The sequence below is a fragment of the Protopterus annectens genome, chromosome 2.part1, assembly GCF_019279795.1.
Source record: "Protopterus annectens isolate FY-2018-M chromosome 2.part1, PAN1.0, whole genome shotgun sequence".
Lineage (NCBI taxonomy): Eukaryota > Metazoa > Chordata > Ceratodontiformes > Protopteridae > Protopterus > Protopterus annectens.
In genome coordinates, this window is record NC_056729.1 from 465,731,051 (window position 1) to 465,755,198 (window position 24,148).

General features: G+C 38.1%; 1 protein-coding gene across 2 annotated transcripts in view; it reads left to right on the top strand.

The window, feature by feature from the left end:
- Nucleotides 1-23,022, top strand: part of LOC122794105 (hedgehog interacting protein) — a 942,167-nt gene extending 919,145 nt beyond the window's left edge. For both annotated transcript variants that reach the window (XM_044062252.1, XM_044062254.1), the window contains exons 12-13: nucleotides 20,547-20,695; nucleotides 22,003-23,022. In XM_044062252.1, coding sequence (XP_043918187.1) covers nucleotides 20,547-20,695; nucleotides 22,003-22,196 — 343 coding nt within the window. In that variant the 3' untranslated portion in view covers nucleotides 22,197-23,022. The remainder of the gene's footprint in view (nucleotides 1-20,546; nucleotides 20,696-22,002) is intronic.
- Nucleotides 23,023-24,148: the final 1,126 nt, after the last annotated feature.

Below are 24,148 nucleotides of genomic sequence, written 5' to 3' on the forward strand. Positions count from 1 at the left end.
CACAGCAAACCACTCAGCCTGTTTTGCTCCAGGATTCCTTGCCCCCAGGCCTGAAGGATGGACACCATATCTTTTTAATGGGATGAGAAGTTCCTTAATGCCTTCCCCCATTACCCTCAATCCAGAAGGTTCTGTTAAAGATCCAGAGTGATAGACCAAATTTCTTGCTGATTACTCCTTTTTGGCCCAGGCAGTATTGGTTCCCCATTCTTCATCATCTGGCCAAGGGTCATCATCACAAGTTACCCTACAAAGCAGACTTGCTCATGCAGAAAAAGGGTTCTCTACTCCTTCCCAAATTGCTAGCCCTCAACCTCAGATTGTGGATGATAGACTTTTAATCCCTTTTAGACATCGATATTCTGAGGACATGCTCCAGGTTCTCCAGGAGGTGAAGAAGCCTACCATTAGAAGATCTTGTGTATCCAAATAGAAACATTTTCCGTCTGGGGTCACCAAAACAAAGAGAATCCATTCAAGTTAGGATTCCGACTATACTTTCTTATCTGTGCGAACTCTTTAAAGATAGTCTAACCTATTCCTCTAACAAGGCAGACTTGTCTGCCATTTCTGTGTGTATCACTTTAAAACGTATTAAACCAAATAACTAATAAAAATAAAAATAATAAACTCGGTGATAAACCAAACTGTTCTTTTAATGCAGAAATTCAGTAAAAATCCAGTAAGCGCTTTCGTCTTTTCATACACAAGACTTCTTCAGACTGAATTAAAACCTCTCACTTCATTCATTAAATACTAAAATATATCATCACATGACATTCCAAATTAATGTCTTAACCCTTTTTTTCAAATAGGCTACAAAATCTTTTCTGTTGTTTAGCCCAGGGGGATAGCAGGCATTCAACTTAACCTGCCATGTATATTCCAACCATCCCAACTCCTCCTCAGCATTCAACTTGATCTCATAGTCAGCAATATTTCCCAAAACCAAAAATTTAAAATTGATTTTACAACCCCCCCATTTTATAATGTTTACCTAAAGCATTACCTTCATTGCCAGTTTCCACAGCTCTTTTATGTTCATACATTATTTTTAACAGCTCCCTACTACTATGGCCAACACAGAATGCATTGCAAGACTGACATACAATTAGATAAACAACAAACTTTGATTTGCATGTGTAAACCTTGTTAACATATTTTTACATCATTAATAACAATTTCACTGACTCCTTCATAAATTAAATCACAGAAATTGCATGCCAAACATTTTTCCATCCTGCCTCTTGTACTAAAAGACCTGAGGTTCAAACTGCTTTGGAAAAAGTTTTTAAAACTCTTTCCCTGTTTATACAGACAGCGTGGACCATTGCCAACTGCTTCTAGTACTTCTTCACTGCTCTTCAAAATTTTCCAATTTGTTCTGATAATCTGTTTGATGGCTTCCGAATCTACACTATTCAATATTTGCATAGCAGTTCCAAAGTCATTATTGATATTTGTCTTAGAAAAAACTTCTAGATTTTCTCTAGTTCTTTTGACTTCACTAAATTTACTTCTCACTAATTCATTTGAATAGCCTCTAGCTACAAACTTGTTACATATAGCTTTGCTCTCTTTGATAAAATCAGCATCAACCAAAGTAAGTTGATGTGCCCTCATCAGTTGACCCTTAACAATATTTTCTTTCATATATCTGGGATGCATGCTTGAAAAGTGTAAATACGCATTGTTTTGCACATTCTTTTTATTAATTTTAGTAACTAACTAGCCATTTTCTTTATACATTACTACATCCAAATATGAAATACTTTTGTCATTCAAAACTGAAGTAAATTTCAAATACATACAAACCCTGTTTATATAAAGCAAGAAAGATTCAAGGGACTCCAACCCCCCCTCTCCAAACAATAAACAAATCCTCTATAAAGAGTTTATAACAAAGTATATTGTTTTTGAATGTATCAATCAAAATATGTCTTTCTCCCAACCATTCATGAAAATGTTGGCATAACTGGGTGCCATCGCTGCACCCATTGCTACTCCAAAATTGTCTTTAAACTTGAAGTAGTTGTAGCTCAAAATAACATCTAACATTTCCATAAGTAAACTAGTAGTATTATTGGAAAACAAACCTGAACTTAAAAAGCTCTAATCTCACTGTTTCCATTCCTTCTTCATTGGGAATAACTGTATATAAAGACTTCACATCTAAAGTGACTAAAATGTCTGACTCAATAACATTCACTTTTTTGATGTGTCCAATAAAATCAAAGGTGTCCTTAATATAAGCACTACCTCTGACCACTACCTTTTGTAAATGTTTGTCTACAAAAATAGAAATGGCTTCAGTTTTGGTCCCTTCACTTGCTACTATAGGCCTGAACATAGGGTCTTCCAGATCTTTGTGTGTTTTAGCCAAGCCAAAAATTCTACTAAATTTAGGAGCTGCATTCGAAATATATTTCTTAGTATCCTCTGTGATCCTTCCTGTATAAAACCATTCCTCAATTAAGGAATAAATTAAAACAATATGATTTTTTAACAGCAGAAAAACTTAACTTTTTCATAGAATTCATCATCAGCCAACATGTGATGCATTTTCATATCATAATAATCTCTATCTAGTACTACCAAAACATTTCCTTTGTCTGCTTTGCTAACAAGAATTTTATCATCATTAACTAAATCAAAAAATAGCTTGAGCTTGTTTATAGACATGTTATGATATTTGAAGCTACTTTTGTTATTCAACAATTCAATAATTACAAGCTCAGTCATACTAAGAAACATTTCCAATTCCTTTCTCAAAGGAGGATTAAAAGTACTTGGTCTACTGAACTCTTTACTTACATTGTTGTTGCTATTTTTAAATAAAACTTTGAAATTCAGTTTTCTGACAAAATCTCTCAGCTCATTCAGCACATCACACTTGTTCGGGAAATATTGCTGACTATGAGATCAAATTGAATGCTGAGGAGGAGTTGGGATGTTTGGAATATACATGGCAGGTTAAGATGAATGCCTGCTATCCCCCTGGGATAAACAACAGAGAAGATTTTGTAGCCTATTTGAAAAAGAAAGGGTTAAGACATTAATCTGGAATGTCATGTGATGATATCTTTTAGTATTTAATGAATGAAGTGAGAGGTTTTAATTCAGTCTGAAGAAGTCTTGTGTATGAAAAGACGAAAGCGCTTACTAGATTTTTACTGAATTTCTGCATTAAATGCAGTTTGGTTTATCACCGAGTTGATTCACCCTTGCTTTCTAGAATTGAGGTGAAGCAATTTCTCAATGGAGTCTTTCATTTGAACTCACCTAGGAAGGCTACCCTCCTCCTTGGGACCATGATTTTGACTTGGAAAAGCTTACCTAGCCATGTTTCAAACCAGTGGCGTCTGTATCACTAAAGTTCTGTAACTGGAAAACCATTCTAGTAGTGGCCCTTACTTCTACCAGAATGGTTTCTGAGGGCCAAGTCCTAATGACCTCTGCTCCCTTCCTTAATGTTTCGTAAGTACAGGGTATTTCTTAGGCTCAATCTCTCATTTATGCCTAAAGTGGTTAATGAATTGTCTTTAAACCAGGCTATTAATCGACCTACTTTCTTTCCAAACCTTCAAAACAAGGGGAAAAGACTTCTACACTCCTTGGATATGCACAGGGAACTCAAATTCTATTTGGCCAAGGCAAAAAAGATGAGGATGATGGACCAGCTGCTTTCCTGGAAGCTAAGCTGGGTAATTCTGTCTCCAAACAACTGCCAACTGGATTCCTAAGTCCATATATTTTTGTTATCCTCATCATGGTAAGTCCTTATTTTTTCCACATAAGGTCCATTCCATTAGAGTAGTTTCTTCTTCTGGAGTCTTTTACAAGGGAATTGATTCCAGTGCTGTTTCAGAAGCAGCAGCTTGGTCATCTGTGCGCATTCTCACAAAACACGACAGGGTAGGTGCTTTTTCATCATCTAGAGCTGTGCTATCTGAATGGATTGATTGATTGACAGCTCTCTTGTTCATGGTCCATCCACTCTTTCTAAATGATAAGCTTGAAATTCACCCAATAGCACTGGAATACTCTGCAGGTGATCTAAGGAAGAACATAGTACAGTTATGTAACAACTTAACATAACAACAGCAGTTGTCCTGCTGATTAATATTGAAGTTTTACTTCCCACACTCCCCCCCCCCTTTTTGTAACATTGAGCCATCTCTATGCTTCTGTCCTTTCAGATGGCCTTAATCTGTTTGCTAGTTCTTTTCCTCAGGTGTCTCCTAGTTAGAGACTTTCTGAGGATCTTACATTCATATATGCATTAGACTTATGGCTGTGTGGAAAGTTTTTTGATTTTTGTACCCTGGCTGAACATCAGGTTGCCTTGGAGAGATAACCCAACTACTGGAATACTACAACAGTGATCAGTAGGACATCTGCTGTTAGCGTAAATTCTTACACAACTGTACTTTTCTTCAAATTATGAGAACATGAATACCCCCACCTACATCACATAATAATGCTTTCACACAGGAACACTGCAGCAAAAGCTATAACTTTGTAGTATTTATAGTGCAAGGGCTAAGGTAAGCCAAGAAGCACAATGTCTGCCCTTGCTGTGGTCAGAAATGTCTAGCTTTGAGTATTTATTACCTACCTTTAGTGTAATACTCATGTAGGTAATTCAGTAAGTATACATGACATGGCTACATGGAGCCTGCATGATTTATTCTGTGTGGGCAGTATCTAGGTGGAATTTACTACAATGCATTCTGGGGAATAGTGTTTTACTTATTGGTAAACAGTGGTGATGTTACTGATGTTAGTTATCTAAGGTGATAGAGAAAGCTCAAATAATCTTTTAATTAAAAATATGTAAATTAAAGACATGAAATGAGAAATAGGAGAGTGGTCTAAATGAAAGAGGGCAAAAATGAGGTAGCATGGAGAGAGTACATTGAGCAGGGATATGACAACAGATGAGGGCTGGAAGGGGTTTCTTTTAAAAATGGTTTTCAAGAAGCTGTGTCTGTGCATGTAGGACTGTAACTGAACTATGTGGTGAGAAAAACAATGTGGATTCTAAGTAAAAAAAAACAGAGATTAGTGTTTATGAAAATAAAGGAGCTATGAACATTCTGTAATAAATGCACAGTGATGGGACATTATGGTAGAGGGGAAGCTGAAGGTTCATACAAAAGAATGCCAAGGACTGGAATGCAAGTGAAGCCATGGATATAAGTACCTTCTCTATATCGAACATTTTCTAGTCATGATACATTGACCATATATGGAATCAGAGACCTATGCTGTGCCACCAGGGTGATGTGGTAATTTATTCTTTGACTGTTGAGGTGTCCACTTATTGAAAGATTGAAGCTATGCAATACTACTCTGCACAAAAGGAAAACAAGATGCATTTTATTTACTTATGTGATATTTGTTAAGCAAGTAATCCCATTGAGCCTCATGGCACTTTTTTAGGAGAGACCAAAGGCATTTACATTTCCACATAAAGATCAATAAGTAAGATTTGCATATAATAATGTCATAAGACAGCCTGTGTTATATTATTTTCAAGAGGACCATTTGATTAGTGTAGGATATTGTTTTTTAATCAGTAAGCTGTAACTGGAAAACAGGTAAGTGACCATGAAGTTTATCTAATTCAAGAGTGATAAAAGTTACTGTAATTATCCTTTGATAAAAGGTGTTCACTGAGGAGTTGTTTTGAACATTATCTGTGAAAGTGAACATCTCACAGCTATAGGTAGGTTGTTCTAGAGATCAGTATCAGGCCTTTGCCCTAGCTGTAGTGGTAGTAAGTGGGATAGATATTAGTCAAGGTTGACGACATCTGGAGTCATAAAATCCATATGACACTTTTCCATTAGATTTGATACATGATACATTGCTGACATGCAGTCTGACAGAATGTAACACAGGAGTAGACATTTACAAAGGAATATGAAGCAGTGGGAATAATAAAAACACTTTTTTATTTCAAAACCAATTTTATTTTTCAAGACGTTAACTGGCTTAAAACTTACAGTCCTTCATACAGAGACATAGTTTCTCGGAAATCTTTTTTTCCAGGCATATGCTAAAGTTGCTGTCCTTGGTTTGGCAAGTAAGAAAATTGGCAGTAGTAAAAATATAATTTTCAGTAGAAGCCAAACACTAGCTATATTTCCTGAATGATATAATATCCAAGTCTACTAGCAGCTCACTCGCAGATGTTCATTAAATCACAACCTTATGTGATCAAGGTGTGAATAAAACAGAACATTCTATATAAACTTTGTTACAGCTAAATAAAATATTACCAAAACAATCTCATTCATTTTTTCAAGACTTAATTCCCTAACAAATATTTATGATGGGGTTTTCTGTATAATCACACAAGTTGTTACATTAGTTACATAATTTCTCATTTACTGTTTGCTGTTTGTTATTCAGGAAACAAATTAGAAAATTTGCTTCATACAGACATTCCTTTTTTATTTATCCTGGTGATTAGTGAACAATTTATTTTTATTCAGATACCTTAGTGAACTTCCTGTCAACTAAATTTCTTACAACTGTTCTTCATTAAAAAGAAACCTTCCCCTGAAATCCTTAGTCTTTCCTCTATGTAGAGACATTTTTAACCCCATTTCTGCAACATACCCATTTAACCTAATGCTACAGTAGAAGAAGCAAAAAATAAGTAGCTAATGGTCATTTGTAACATAATAAATGACAAGGAAGTCAGGTTATACAGTCAGTCCTCCTATTCTAGCAAAAGAAAAATGAAATAAATGCATGCTTCCATAAATTTTCAGTTTCTTCCCACATACAGAGAACAGTTAAATCCCGGCTAGGTTACCATTACCTTCAACTCACACGACTGTGTGCTTGGCCATAAACCATACCATGGGAACATGGAAAACGTATTGTCCCTGAATTACTGCTGTGCTTGAAATCTGGAATGGCAGTCTATTAAGCATCAGTCATGGCACTAGGTGCACCATAGTGTCTCCTGAAAAGAGTAGGGGCAGCTCAGCGGTCCACACTTTTTCTATAGAACACTGCAAACAAGAACTGAGTAATCAAAATGAACTATTACCTTAGCTGTCCAAAGGCTCCGAAAGCCAGAAAGTGATCATCAGTGATAAATTCCCCAGGGACAGCTTCATATGCTAGTTTGAGAGGCAACAAGCTCTAGGAATAGTGTTCTTCCTACATTTCTCTTATTTCTAATTAATCGTGAAACAGTGCATTTTTCCTGCATCTTGAGACTGCTTAATTATGGATTGTCCAAAAGAAAAATATACATAAATATGTATATTATAGTGGAACATGGTGTTGGTTAAATTGCTGTCTTTTATTGCCTACAGTACAAAAAGAAAAGCAATTGTCTGCCTAGATGGTAAAATCTTATATTTATCACAAAAAAACAGCAATTTCTTTCTCTCACTAAGTAGTGGTTAATAATAGAGTTCAGGCTAGAATTCTGAAGGCTTAGGTCATATTCCCACGAAACATCATCATCTCTTACTTGTATGTAAATAATGTAACATTAGCTAATGCTCCGTTTGGACACATCTGCCATACAGTAAGTGCTTTTCTTCATCTAAATTTATCCAAATCTAACCGTAAGTTGTACAGTATCTGAAAAGGACATGCATGAGAAGATCAGTCTAACCCAACATGAGCCTGTGTATTTGATTATTTGAAGCCAAGGATGGCATACTGAAAGACTTATTTCAATTTACAGTATGCTACATAATTTCTTGTACTCAGAAAGGTGATCTATAATTGACTCTTCCCTGCAGAGTGCATAGTATATTATATATAAAAATAAAAATAAAGTGTAAGTGAATGTTTAAGTGAAAATCCGTACATACATTTTTATGACCATTTAGATTACAATCTGTATGTGTTTCTAGTGTCAGTGTTTAGCACATCCAAGCATAGCCGGCCTTAGGCATAGGCCAACTAGGGGGCCACCTAGGGTGCTTTTCCAGTATTTATTTGGTGTAGGTAGACCAGGATGGGGGCACCAGGTGGTGTAGTAAGGGTCGACGTGGAGCCCTTTTGCCTAGGGCACCAGTTGACCTAAGGCCACTCCTGCATCCAAGCATTATCCTTGAAGCTTGGCTGCAGTACACTTTTGGTCAAATAATTTCCTTGGCACACGGACCTATTACAACTTCATGCACAGTTGTTGACATGATCAGAGTTTAATGTGGGAAGATTCAAAGTGCAGTTTCTACATTGAGGAAGAAATTGATTGTAGAAGTCAACACCTTCTCATGTGTTTGCTATCTCAGCAATGAGTGATTCCTGTGTAGAGGAGGTCCTGCCTCCCAACCAGCTGAGTTGGTGCTCAGACATATTGCACACCATTATCTCCTGACTATAATGGTTTCAGTGAGACTGCTCATGCTCTTCTGGCTAGCACTAATCACTCACTCTACCTTCTGCTGGTGCCTGCATAGACTCTCATGGCTTCATAGCTGAAGATAGGTTTATCAAAGGCATAGTTATTACACTACTATTTTGTAACACTTATACCTTCATACTAAAGCATTTTTAATGCATATGTTACCCTCAGCAACTCCAAAAGTTTTGTATCTAGGTAGACTTACCATAAGACAAAATGCATTTGTTTAAATTTGTTTCTTCTCATATCAGACAGTTGTTTGCTGTTAGGCCATGTGGACATTGTTCTAGTGACAGTTCTTCAGACTCGATCATAGACAATTAAATATGCAGTGTTGTCCAGAGTGCAGTATATTCCAAAAGGCCTTTTGGATGGTAATGGACCTGATTTTGTAACTTTTTTACCCAAAAGATACACCCTCACTGAATAAGTTAGTTTGTTGGGAGCCAGAGTCATAACTCTACCTCAAGCTAGACAAACTGTGTACCATTCTGATATTACTCACAGGACAGCTTCAAAAGAAGTTATATATGGTTACTGAACATGGATTCTGATGTTGAAATGGTAGTAGCAGATTATTTTAAATGAAAGAACACAAGTTATATTGGTTCAACTCTTTTGCTTTTATGTGAATGGCAAGAGAAAACAATGAAAAGGTTTCAGATTAATTACATTGACCATTTCTTTGAGAATGATTGTGGCCACTGGAGATGCATCTTTAAAGTGGATATATAGCTACCCTACATCAACATCTGCTGCAGAAACAACCATTCAAACGTACATTTCAGCATTCATGGAATAAAATAAATGATTTTCTCAAACAATAGTATTCTTTTAAGTGAGGTGCCTATAGAACTTGTAAGGAAGAATGGAATTATTCATATTTCTTATGCTCTTCATCATTCTGCATCAAATGATTAGTAGAATGAGTGGTATAAACATTTAAAGACTACAGAAAAATTACTGATGGGTTCCTTAAAACAACAGTAGCGAGAACTTTAATTATCAGCTTGCTTCATCATGATTTGACAGATAAAACTTGTGCAAAACAAGTTATACAAAAGTTGTATTACGATAACTTGCTGAAAACAGTGTGTGTTTGAATCAAGTAATTTAGTAAATGGGATAAAATTGACTCAGGATGAAAACAAATGCCTTAAAGAAAAAATATATATGATTGGTCCTGTGTCCTAGACTGTTGAAATAAAGAATTGGAGAACTGTGAAGAAATATACTGATCAGCTTTTGGAAAGGAAATAAGAATAGACTACTTGTAGGGAAAACTAGTGCACAAGATGAATCTGTTTTTCTGAAGGTGAAGAGTGTTCTTCACAATATAGCTGGTGCTGCTTCTCATCCAGAATGAAACATCTGGAATCAGAGGAGTATCTGCATTGTTTAATGACTATACCTAATACAGTATCTGGTGTTCTCATTTTTATTCATTCCTTAACTGTTGGGTTCTAATTCATCCCTCATATCCATCTCAGCTGCTTTTTCCAGCTCGTGGAACACTGAAAACTCTCGAGCTCCTCTCTTACCCACAATGCCCTAGTGATCAAACATTCCTCAGATCTTGTTTGCCATCTTTGAGTGTGGACGTGGTCACTGTATACTCTCGAGTATAGCAACTTTTTTTCTTGTGAGTGAGAATCTTTTTTACAATTATTTATCTTCATATCTTAAAAACTTCTTTCTCTTTATAAAACACATTCTATTTTAGTGCTTAATCCCTTTTTTACCTTACTTGAGTAGTCTTAATTACCATGGTTGGTATATCATTTTTCTCATACATTGTAGTACTTCTTCAGTTACCATTGTTAATAATTGTCCCCCTTTCTCCCTTCTAACTAAAAAAAAAAAAAAAAATTCTTACTTAATACCTTTCCTTATGGCCTGTGACCATAAAATAACTTATGCATTCTAAATGTGTGTACTCTTTAGGCCCAGCATCTTGACTCAGTGATATTTGCAAAGCATTTAACCCCAGAATTTTGATTGACAGAAAAAAATAAATACTAAGAGGCTTGCTTCCATCTATCATCTGAGAGTCAAACCCCCAAATAATCAGATAAAAGGGATTCAACAAAGCATTCCCTGGATCAAGCCACATCTTCAGCTCTGGGTTCTGAACCTCCTTGCAAAATCTCCAAACCTTCGGATCCGACCCCCTCAGATCTGTAGTCTAGTCTTGAAAAGTATCCTAGGATCCAATCACCACAGTTGGTCCCAGATCTGGTATCCTCTCGTCTACCTTCTCCATTCTTGGAGCAGACTCTGAAGCATCACCACTCCAGACCATTGTCGACAGCATCTTCCACATATTCTTCCAGAAGTCTGACTGAAACCGATATGGAAAGATGATGAGGAAGTTCCTCTCAATGCAGATACAAATAGGAGTTCTTCCAGCTCTAACCCCATCGGATCCAGAGACTATTATTAGTACTACCCCACCATTACTTGCTCCTCCTACAATCCGACCACTGGTTTCAGAGCTGTCAGATCCAAAGATTCTGGAGTCATCCACATTGAATCCGAAGATTATGGTATCTTGACTCCACTGGTGTCTCTGAGTGGAACGGTGCTGAGCACCTTGGAGCCAGATGAATCTCGAAGCTGTAGAATTAACATCAGATCCGAGCTGTTGGAGTCGACTCCAAAGCTGTCAGATCCATCTCTACCCCTTAGGGCTTCAGTGTTAGATAGCTTGGCTCTGACTCCCTCCTCTATTAGTCTGCATTTGGGTCAGAGGGAGCCTATGGTCCATAAGCATGTCTTTTCAGAGCCAGCAGTTTCCCTCTCTCTGAGGCTTTCTGCTTTTGAGGTAGTGGAGAGAACTTACTCTGTACCCAGAGTTCAGACGTCCTTCTTCAACACCGACTACCCAACCCCATTTCCCTATGCATCTAGAGCCTCAACGAATTGTGCCACTGGGATAGCCAGCCCAAGTCAGTCACCAGGATACCCAGCAGGGTATATTAATTTTTTCTGATACTTCTCCAGAACATCCCACCAAAGAAGTTCCCATGAAGAAAAATTGCAAAAGGAGGCACTTAGACTCTCCACAAGAGTCTGTCTCAGAAGATACTAACTTTAGTGAGGGGGGAAGGGTCCCTAAGATCTATTTGGAGACATCCTAGAAATTCTACAGCAAAGGGGTGGTTGGTCTCCTGACAACCCTTCCCAAGAGGAGTCAGTATTCCTGGAGGCTTTTGGAGCTGGCCCGTCTACCTCCTAGGTGACTCCACCCACCGACAAGCTCATTGATTTGGTCTCTCCCCAGGCATGGAAGGAACCTGACACCATTGAGCTGATCCCCAAGAGACCAGTCAGGAACCTGGCATCTCCAAAAGACAGAGAGTATTGGAGCAAAGGAGTACCTGTTAATGCCATGGTCATGGTAGTGGCCACAGAGAAGGAACTAACAAAGCAAAGTTCCTTTGTCCAACCCCGTAAGAGGGATTCTAGGGTGCTGGACATATCTGGAAGTGTGTATATGCCTCAGTGACCTTTGCTCTTTGGCCACTGAATTATTTAGTACACTTCACTAGACTGCAGAGGGATTTGATCAAATAACTTACCAAATCCCTTTCTGGGACCATATCCTTCAAGGCAGAGAGCTCTGTTGTTTTGTAGTTGGCTGCCCTTCAATACATTGTGAACGCATCCATGAGGCTTATATCTCACACTGCTGAAGGTACCTCATGGCTGGTGGGTTCAGGCATTTCCATCAGAAGACATGCCTGGATGCACTTATGTGACTTTGTGGAACTCTTCAAAGCTTCTTTCATCAGTGCTTCCTTTAATAGAAGTTCTTTATTTGGCCTCAAAGTAAAAGACACACTCTCTTGGTCTGAGCATGAAAGGGAAAACTTCGTCTGCTGTAGACATATGTTTTTTGACCCCTCAATGAACCTGTTCTAGGAGTCAATGAGGCAGATGAAAAATGTGTTTCATGAGATCCCAGTGTCCCTTCCAAGATCCACATGAAGACATTTCTCCCAGGGGTGGGGTTGGTGACTCTAATGGAAGATGCCATCCCCATGGCAGAGGGTGTCCACAAAACCAGGGATCTAGGGATGCTTTCTTTGACAGATCCTATCAGCACTCCTGAAAGGAGGCCTACCTGTCCATCTCTGGAGGCAGTCAGGGGTTGTTTATCCCTGCACCAGAGAACCTGGCTGGAAACTACAAAAGATTCATAGGTGTGGAGGACAATGTCCAGAGGATATATAATCCCCTTTTCCCATCCACTCCTGTTGGTATCAAACAAAATCCCCCATGTTCCACACAATCAGATGGAAGCAGCAACACTAGAAATACAAAAACTACTAGAAAAAAGAGTCATCCAAAAGGTCCCTCCAGACCAGAAAGAGTCCAGACCTTACTCAAAATTCTTTTAAGTGCCAAAGAAAACAGGGGACTGGAGACCTGTTTTGGATCTCAGCTGTCTAAATCAGTCAGTTCAGTGCACAGTTACACATGGTCAGGGTTCAGTCCATTCTGCCTTTTTCACACAAGGATGACTGGATGTGCTTGACAGATATTTAGGATGCATACTATCATACTAAAATGAAGAGGCAGTCCAGAAGATATCGATGCTTCTGGCTGGGAGCCAGTCGTTACCAATTCAGACTTCTGCCCTTTGGCCTCACCATAGCCCCCAGGGTGTTTACCAAGTGTATGGCAGTAGTTGCAGCTCACTTGAGACTGCAGAGATTCCGGGTGTTTCCATATGTAGATGACTGACTTATAACCACATCAACCAGGCATCAACTGATTCTAGCTTCAGATTACCTACTCCAGTTTTGCTCCCATCTGGGCATTTCAATCAATTACAACAAATCTTGTCCCGAACGAACACAGACATTGTAATTCTTTGATGCCTTGCTCAATACGATCACTCAAATAGCATCTCTCCTCTGTCAAGAGTTCCAAATCAGAAACTTCATTCAAAATGCTTGTTTCCCAGCTCAACTGATCCTTCAAGCTTTGGAATCCATGTCAGCGGCAGTCATCCAGGTATCACTATCAAGATACCATATGAGAATTCTTCAGTGAACATTGCAAGTGAATGGTCCATTTTTTACTATCCCATTTCCAGTCAAATCAAGATAACTCAGGCATCCAAAGATTATCCCCCATGGTGGATACACTCCAGTCAAGTACAAGAAGGCCGGCCCTTTGTTCTCCTCCAACTCAAGACCATAGTGGCCACTAACACCTCCCAGATTGGGTGGGGGGGGGCACATCTTAGGAAAGACAGTCCAAGGCATACGGTCCCACAAAGAAACCAACATGTATATCAATATTCCAGAATTGAGAGGGGTTCTCTTAGCATTGCAGGACTTTCAAGACACTCTCCCCACTAGGACTATTGTGATCTTACCCCCTGTGTTGAGAAGCTATAAAAGTGTGGCAGTGTGAGATCTCATCAGATCGATTTCTGATAGCAATGCACATTCTGAGGAAATCCAATAGGACTGCAGACAAATTAAGCAGGACCATTTTAATGCCTCTTGAGTGGTTCCTCAATATGAAGGTTGCAGAAAGGATTTTCCCTCGATGGGGACAATCATGCTGCAGTCTCTTTGCATCTCCCCTCAACAACAAGTAGAGCAGGTTCTTTACCCTTATCCTTCCACCGGGGGAGTCATCAAGGAATGCTCTGCTTCATGATTGGGGCCCCAGTCTCCTTTATGCCTAGCCCCCATTACCTGTAATCCCCAAATTTCTTCAGAAAGCATTTCAGTTGAAGAGGACATTTATCCTCATTGCCCCTTATTGGCCTCATCAGATTTGGTTTCTCTTTCTTTGGCCTCATCTATTTCAGCCTCCATGGATTCTGTATCCAAATGCAGACTTGCTGTTTCACCTGACAGCCATGAGTCATCCAGACATTCTAAGCCTAAAACTGATCTTATGGTTTCTCTACTTCCACTGATTGCTAGACAGCCCAAGCTCTCCCCTATCCTTCACATTCACCTATCATCTCATAAAGCTTCCACTAGGAAACTTTACAGAAGTAAATGGAAAAGATTTCCCATTTGAGTACAACAAAATGATCTAAATCCCTTTTCAGCACTAGTCCCTAAAGTTCATGAATTTTTAGCTACAATTTCATTGAAGGTGCTAGATCTTCTACCATAAAAGTACAAGTAGCTGCCATTTCTAATTTTAGTGTAGGTTTAAATAATTCATCTTTAGCATCCTACAAACTTTGTAAAGCCTTTCTAAGGAGAACTTTTCTACTTGAGCCCCATTAAAAGATTCCAGTCCTCCTTGGGACTTGAAAATTGCTTTACAAACCTTAAGACAATCCCCATTTGAACCATCATCGAAGTGTGAACTAAAATTCTTGACCAGGAAAATTATCTTTTTAGTGGCCATTACTTCTGCTAGAAAAGTATCAGAATTATACACCATGTCATCCAAACCTCTTTATTTGATTTTTCATAAGGTTAAAGTATTCTTATGGACCAGTCCTTCCTTTCTTCCTAAGTTGTTGTCAGAGTCCAATATTAATCACGTTATTGATCTTCCAGTCTTCTTTCCAAATTTCTCTAATAAGGGAGAGTATATGTTACACCTTTTGGATGTTCACAGACAATTATGGTTTTATCTACATAGAGCCAAACATTTTAGGAAATTGGAGCAATTGTTTGTCTCCTTTTCAGACTCAAAATTAGGCAAACCAGTTTCTAAAGTAATGCTAGCCAAATGGTTAACTGATTATATTACTTTTGTAAGATGCTGGAGAAACCACTTTTCCTTTGTTTGGGTGCTAACAGATTCAGTGGGAGACTGGTATTTTTAGAAAGTTGCTGATTACCAAAAAATCCTTGACGCTTTTCCATTTTTCCCTACAAGTTCTGTAGACATCTCACTTACAAAGAATAGAGTTGTTTGATATGGTATTTTTAAATAGTGGAGTGTGTGCACACTGTTTTTGGTAAATCTAGTTTTTGAACAGTTTTCTTCAAAAAAACAGATGATTATATTGCTGTTCAGTCACTGATCATGTACCCAAATATATATTTGTGTGTGTGTGTGTGTGTGTGTGTGTGTGTGTGTGTGTGTGTGTGTGTGTGTGTGTGTGTGTGTGTGTGTGTCTGTGTGTATATGATTAAAGAAATATTTGCAACCTGCCAGAATATGCTCTTCTGAGCCACTGAAAGAGGAGATGCTCTCTTGAGTGTACGCTGAACTGTGAATACGTTGTTGATGGTTGTATAAAGAATATTCACTTTTGATGTCCACAACAAATTCCAAACACAACTGACTAAAGTCAAACCATCTGTTTAATATCCCATGTTTATTTTGTAAACTACACTATGCTGGTGTTCCATTTCTGAGAGTAGTACAGACTGGGATATTACATAAAGTACCTATAATGATATGCAACAATGGTGATCTATTATTCACAAAAAATCAGTAGTTTATGGAGTGTCCAACTAGAAAGTAGTGTACCCATCACCATTTGGCAGTACTGGGATTTCTTCCACCTCTTCACATCCTGGCAGAGACTGAAATTCCTTTTAACTCCTACACTTAGCCCAAAAATTATGAACACCCACCACCCCACTTATTGTGTCAGCAGTTGGCCTATAGCACCCCCTCCTGCCTATCAGACCAGTGATCACTGCAGTATTCCAGCTTAACCATCCTGCCAGTGACCATCCTGTGTATCTTTTAACCAGTGTGATGGTGATCACTTCTTTTTCCACTCTAATCACTCTAGCAAACTGTCTGGTCCTACTGCCTGGACCATACCTGCTTTTCTGTTTTAGCCATCCATTTCTAGCACATGTAAATAAGATGTGCAATAAATTATTTTTCATGACCTGCACAACTGTAGTGTTGCATTTGGAGACCCATCTGTGAATTTTGCCACTAATGGCCTACAGCATTGTTTAATGTTAGACTATGCCTTTTTTCTATAGCCTCCCCCACCTAACCTTCAGCACTGCAGATAGCCATACTCCCATGTTGATGGGCTGTTGTTATGAATTATAGCCAATGAGTGTGGGGCATTGTACCCACACAACATAAGAGGTATATAGCCATCAGATGAATGTCCACATGCTGATAAATTACTGTATCTCAGAAAATCTGCACTAAGCTTTTTTCTGAAATTATGGTGCCCATTAGGCAAATATTTGATCTGTGCATGTTGAAAACTTTCTTACAAAAGTAAGAGTATTATCCAGAGTAGCTATACTCACCCCAGACAACAAACTAGGCCCAGAAAATAAGAAATGAAGGCTTATGTTTTCCAGAAATTATTGCAGTTAAACCAGCATGTTCATAATGATCATATGACTTTGTGTATCCACAAACCTGATCTACATTGTGGCAATGGACATAAGGAATTAAATGTATGAAGCCCTGTAGCAATAGACAAAGGTGTGCTAGAGCTGTACTAGCCAAACCCCCAGCTTGAGAATTTTCCCGTAGTACACTCTGCGTAGATGTCACCTATTATGTTCACCTATTCATTTTATCACAAGTTTTACAGTGTGAGCTATTCATCATACCCCACTGACAGGGCTTCATAGCAGAATTCCAGAGCAACTAACAATATTCCTCTGGAGGTCATATTCTGGACACAGTGATTGTGCAAGCTATAGGTAAAAATATTGCAGTTTACATGATAAATGTAAGTATATCCACCAATAATAGTGCAGCTTCAACCAAGAACTGGATAGCTAACAAATTTCACTTGCAGGATTTATAGCCATCCATACTTACATCCTACTAAGCTAGTGGAATAAGTTAAACATATTAGGTAACTACATATTTTGCTGGTTTTAGACTGAAAAGCTGTTACCAAATTCCATTCTGAACATTTTCATATCCTCTTTGTCTGTTGATCTCTTCCTGGTGTCTCTGACCTGGAACCCTTGGAATGGTATATTAATGAGAAACTGTCATTGTAAGTTATCTTGCCTCTTAAACCTAGTTGATTTCTTTGAAACAGTTACCAAAGCCATAGATGAGGGCAAGGTAGTCCACACAGCCTACCTGGACCTCGCAAAAGCCTTCGACACAATACCCCACTCGGGCATCATAAATAAGCTTACCAGCTTAAATATCAACCCCTATATCACAAGATGGGTTGCAAACTGGCTCAGAGATAGAAACCACATGGTCAGGATTGCAGGTGCCATGTCCGAATCCAAACCAGTTACAAGTGGCATCCCACAGGTCTCAGTTCTGGGACCTCTCTTGTTCGGTATATACTTCTCTGAGGTTCAGGCTAACACGGGGGGATTATGGTTGACAAAGTTTGCAGATGACTGCAAACTGGGGGCTATAATCGAATCTCCGGCTGACACAAGCATCCTCCAAAAGGGTCTCACAGAGACAGATGCTTGATGCCAGAGCCACAGCCTCAAGCTAAATGCTAAAAAGTGCATAGTCATCCCCTTTGGGAAAAACAAGGTGCCCACAAATTACCACATATGTGGTAATCCATTAAGTATGGAAGAAGTAATTAGAGATTTGGGGACCAACGTAGATAGTAATCTCTCCTTTGATAATCACGTTGCCAAAGTGGTTAGAAAGACCTTCTATATAGCCCACCTTATCACGAAAGGGTTTGCATCTAGATCAAGAGAGGTCATTGTGACCCTCTACTCATCACTCATCAGGCCCATAATTGAATACGATGCCCCTTTTGGGATGTACCTTACCTGACACCTGCAGCAACTGGAGAGACCCCAAAAGTACCTCACCAAGAGGATCATGGGCTACAAACAGATGCCCTATGCAGCTTGACTAAAGAAACTCCAGCTCTACTCAGTTGCTTACCACCTACTCAGAGGCAATCTATGCCTGACGTACAAAGCCATGTCAAACCCATAATTAATGGACATGCTTCACCTCAAAAAATTCAAGTCCCTTAGAGCTACACGCTCCAGGGACCTAAACCTCAGCACAAAAATAAATAGGACATGCTGGAGGGACAGATTCATTTCCCAGAGGCTCCCCTCACTCTGGAATAGAATCCCAATTCATGTTAGACATAGCCCCTCGCTGACCCTCTTCAAGCGAAATCTGGATGCGTGGATGAGAAATTGCAAATTCACCCCTGGAATCTCTTCTGTGTCCCTGCTAGACAGAGGCACAGTAAACTAATCTTAAAAGGGTACCTTCTGTGACCTACTTTACAGAGGCACAGTAGGCTAATCTAATAGGGAGGTGGAAGCCAAATACACTCTGGCTAGGCTTATAAATGCCCTAGGGCAGATAGCCTAGTATCTACCTATGAACCTATGAACCTATGAGAAAACCCTTTTAACTTATTAGCCAAAATACTTCATTAAAGGTAGCTACAAAGAAAAACAAAAGCTGGTTGGCCCCAAAACAATGCAGACTAGCTGTACAGTGGAAATGATGGATTACTGTGTAGTTCCTACATTATTACTTTGTTGCAGTTGCTTGAGTAGCATGGTCTCTTTTACATTGTTTCACCACTCTGCAGGTATGCTGTATGTCCCAGAAGTACACATTGGGTCTATATTATATACTGGAAGTTTCAAAACTTCGAACCTCATATGATCAACACCATATGAGCGTAGTTTGAAACATCGAATATATAATAAAAAAGAAAAAAATAGGAAAAACTTACCTAAACGCTCTGAGCCCTGCACCCCCCACAACCTCGCTACTTAAACATACCAACTCCGAGATCTCACTTCAGTGCAGAAAAGGGAAATCTTCCCATCCTGCTCTGTTTTTTTAACCTTCAAACTTGTAAAAGTTCAATCATATGGTGTTTGACCATGTGACATTCGAACTTTTAATAGGAACCCGTGCACATTACCACATTTCATTCTTGACACAGATTGACAGAGTATGCTCTATTTTACAGCATTCCATTACCCACTGTATGTGTGTATGTGTGTGTGTGTGTGTGTGTGTGTGTGTGTGTGTGTGTGTGTATATGTATATATATATATATATATATATATATTTTTTTTTTTTTTTGAGGGGGAGGGTGAGTGTCAGAAATCTAACCAACACCAAGGACATGTCATAAAATATTACTTTTTTAATAATATCTATATTCAGTACACTAATCAAATGAAAAAAGCTTTCTGCATCAGAAGGAACACTGTTTTTCACTTTAACTGGCAAAAATAAAAAGTTTCTTCTCTGCATTGTCGCCTGTGTCTGTACTTGTGTGTGTGTGTGTGTGTGTGTGTGTGTGTGTTTGTGTGTGTGAGTATTCGTGACAGAGAGAGACTCTTCTAGTACTTCAAGACCATTGCAGTGTAGGAAGTGTCCTTAGCTGCTGTCAATTAAATTCTTGTTCTCTAAGGCACTGGATTTCAGCACTGAGCTGTACTGTTCATTTGTACTATACCTTAACGTGACATAACTGAAGGACTCATGCATGAACTGTTTATTCAGTTCTTACAAATGCTATTTGCATCCCACTAGGCTAGCATAGTGTAAATGCCATGTGTGGATACTTATAACAACCAGACAGAGTACAGTGGTACAATGGGCTGATAAGAAAACCACCTAGAGGTGTAAAAGAATGGTGCAGTATCTGGGCCACAACAGTTTCCATAAGCCATAATATTATCAAGTATAGCTGGCACCTGCACTATACTTAAAATCGGACACAAGCCATAGCATTGTACAACATTAGCATCATGCTATGCTAAGATGTAATATTTGATACCATAACATGAGTGTGTTATTGTCTTATTGTACTGTGCATTAAGACACCTGTTTCATCACATTCTAGTGAGAGATTTGATATGGACTGAACAAAAAACATTGAAATGAGTAGTAACTGGAGTGAGATAAAAGAATTCCTGTCAAATGTATGTTTTACTACAAACTGAAGAAGCATGTATATGCTGCATGTAAACTTATTCAAGTGTATAACAGCTAAAGACGTATAAGCATAAATTATGTGAATCAACCTTTTAAAAAATACATCTTTCTGTTTTTAAGTCTCTCATTGTTAGGTTGTACAAATAATGTTGTCTGTTTAATAATCCATACTAACTGAAATTAAGGTATTCCACAACTCTGCTTTTCTACCTGAGTCAGGAAGCATTTCAAAGCCTTGACGTTCATGCTTTTTACTGTTGGTATCACATTCATTACCATATTTGTGTCTTTATTTCTACAATAGGCCTTTAGATCCTGAAGAATGTCAGAGACCAGCATACCCTCCACAGCCTCTGATGTCTGAATGTTCTCGTCACTGTAAAAATGGGCATTGTACTCCAACAGGAAAATGTTGCTGCAGTCCAGGATGGGAAGGAGACCTCTGCAGATTGGGTTGGTATATCCCTGTATGAAACCTCTGCTTCACTGCAAATGACACTATGCAATTTAAAACATTTACTGTTACTATTGTAAAAATGAACTTGCATGCTAGTTCATATTATTTTTTCCTGACAGAGCCAAATAAGACATTCTTTGAAACTCTTCGGTCATCGCTGCTCATCACAAAAAGCAGACAGTATGCTATCATTATGCCTCTGTGTAAAATGCTATCTGCACTGTCACCTACCAGAAAGAACCATTTGGCCAATAAGACAGTAGTAGCCTTTTTGGCAAACCACAATTCTTTCAAAATACATTGTGCTTGATTGAAATCTTCAAGCTGAACACTGTGGGAAGTTGGAATAAGAGAACTATGTATTTATTGGTGATAAAGCCTAGTTATCACACGTCCTAATGTCTTCTTTTTCTGCTAGCCTCATTTTTAGCCCATTTTGACCACTGTCATAATTTTCTTTTTGTTTTAAGCTACAGTTTTCAACTGAAAGGGAAGTGTAGGATATTATTTACTGTCTTTCATCAAATAATTATGTGGGATATTATTTACTGCCTTTCATCAACTAATCAAAGTTATAGAATAATCCCATTCTGCACTAAAACTTTAAATACAAAACCTGACTACTGCAAGATTGCATGTTTTATGTTGGAATTCAGTACTCATTACTGTGGTGTAAAATGATTTCACATTATTCCAATATTTCTTCCATTTTAATTATTTTAAGGTCTCATTTCTGCAGGCAGACTTTTTATTTCTTTTCAAACATTATTTAATGAGTTATCCAAAGGCAGAAGTCTACCACAAAAGAAAACCCTAGAACAAAATATGAATATGCTAGAAAAACCAGATCTTTCATAAAATTGGAAAGACTGTAGTTGATTAAGTCATACAACATGTGTTGTAAACATGCAAGACCCTGCCTCAGGAGTTTAACCTTACTTTGAAGTTAAACAACCACTGATTCTTGTACGTCTATAGTTATGCTCTATCATTAATGGAGCTTAATAAGTAGGGTATTGCAATTCAACATAGCACCAAATTTCCTTTAAATGGATTTTTTGAAGACAAACAATGTAACATATTTCGTAGTTTAAAGCTCCATCGTGGTGACTTAATCCAAAGACTGCATGTCTGGTCTTTATTATCTCAGAATTTCAGCAGTCACAGAAAAAAATAGCACCAGTAAACTATAATAATATTGTCCAAAATACAGAAACTGATTTTATTTGCTGGAAATAATGTTGGTAGAAATTAAATGATCAAAGCATCTTACATTTTTGTATCTTCTTTTTCTTGTGTCTAGCAAAATGTGAACCAGCTTGTCGCCATGGCGGAGTCTGTGTAAAGCCTAACAAGTGTTTATGCAAAAAAGGCTTCTTGGGTCTCCAATGTGAGCAAGTGGACAGGAACATTCGAAGAGTTACAAGAGCTGGCATTCTTGACCAAATTATAGATGTGACATCTTATTTGTTGGACCTTACCAGTTACATTGTATAGTTTTGGAGACGCACTTGTGAAACAGTTCACTATTAACAAAGGGCATTCACTTCAAACTGTCATATAACATTTTACCAAATGTTGTTATCCTGCTGTTTGACATGTCCTTTCATTTAATTTCTAAAATAACTATATTTATAGAGACATGGGCACACCCACACACTAGAATGTGTCACTGTGCAGGTACAGTATGATGTGTATGATTGTTGACATACACATACATGTATCTACTCAAAGCAGATTTGCTATTATATTATATATTCAGTTTGGAAAATAAAGAAGAGCTAAATTAAAGAAAAAAAAAATAGTTTACCAAGTTAGGAATTCAGAACTTGGTGGCATGCTTCCAAACGAGTAATTTATTGTAAAAAAAAAAAAGTTGCAGAAATTTGTATGCATCACTGTACTTTACTTAATTATATGCACTTACCTCTATTTTGACAGATATGTAGACAATTGATCATACATGTAATTACCCAGGACTTTTTGGAAGCTACATTTTCTAACTGTATATTTTAAACCTATATTTCATGAGTCCTAATTCTAAGTGACAATGACAGAGAATGAATGTGCGGTATGAATGCAATAGCATGAAATAAGGAACTTGGTTTAAGATAAGAAAATGAACTTCTCTTCATTTCAGAAGAAATTACTTTATAGCAGATGGATCATGCTGAAAGAAGTGAGAATGTAACCCTGAAGCACAGTTTGTACCATTGTGGCTTTTCCCCAAGTTACACTACTCAACAGATTGTAGTATAACTTTCAAAGAAGGCTTTAAAGGTGTTTTCACATTATCAGTAGCAGATTAAAGGTGTCATGCTAATTAACTGTGTGTTAAAAAGATTATAACTTTAATATCAGTTAATGTAGAACTGACTGCCACCCATGTAAGCCATATGGCATTCCCTTGACTAGTGTATTCCAGACAAACACTCATTCCATATCAGAAATTTGTGTGGAGTTGGGAGTTTTGCCATTCAGACTATTCAGGTGGTGCTGTGCTTGCTGCACTACCCCCCAACATATTCAGTTAGCTATGCTATTCCTTGACAAAATGCCTGTTTTCAAAGAACACCCATCATGATAGTACAGCACTCTTCTCAAGTGTATGGTTACCTTCCAGGTGAAATGAATATGCTTAGTCATTCATTCCTTCTTTGGTTAGTCCTACATTTGGAGGATGGCACTGGGCCATGCCAGTTATTGATAAACATCACATTTCCATCCACTTTCTAAACCTTCACACAAATATGCTCATGTATGTATGCACACACACACACAATGGCATTCAAACATACAAACACACAGATGCAAACACACACACACACACACACACACACACACACACAGGTATGCATGGTCATAAACACACAATTGTTTGCCTATATTCAAATGCAAGCTGTGCTACAACAAGGTTAGCCAACCAAATGATGATCAAGCAGGACAATCTGTTAACATAATGGTCAAGCTGACCCATCCCAAAATGTTTAGAAAATACAAAAATGTGAAGCTTTAGGTGTAAAAGCTAATTCATGTGATATCTTTGTAGCATGGAAGGGTTACAGTAGTCTCTGTTGATTATTACTCGCTGTGTGCCATATATACTGCTTCATTAAAGAGATATGCCACTCCTGCTTTACTTATTAATAAGATTCACCCAGGATAACAAAGACCAACAGAATCCATCTGTAGGTAGTGGCATCTGGAAACTGTGAAGCTTGAGGAGGGGGAGCATTCTTCTGGCTGTGTGTTCTTTAGACCATTGGTACTGCATTAGTTTAGGAATGAAAATCTTAATAAAGCACATATTATTCCTTCAAACTATCCCAAATCTTATTTTAAAAAAGGTTCCACTCAAATAATATCATCCTTCATAGTTATATTTTACATTATGAGAAACAGATTGGCTGTTTGTGGCAGTAGATTCAACAACCAACCATGTACAAAGC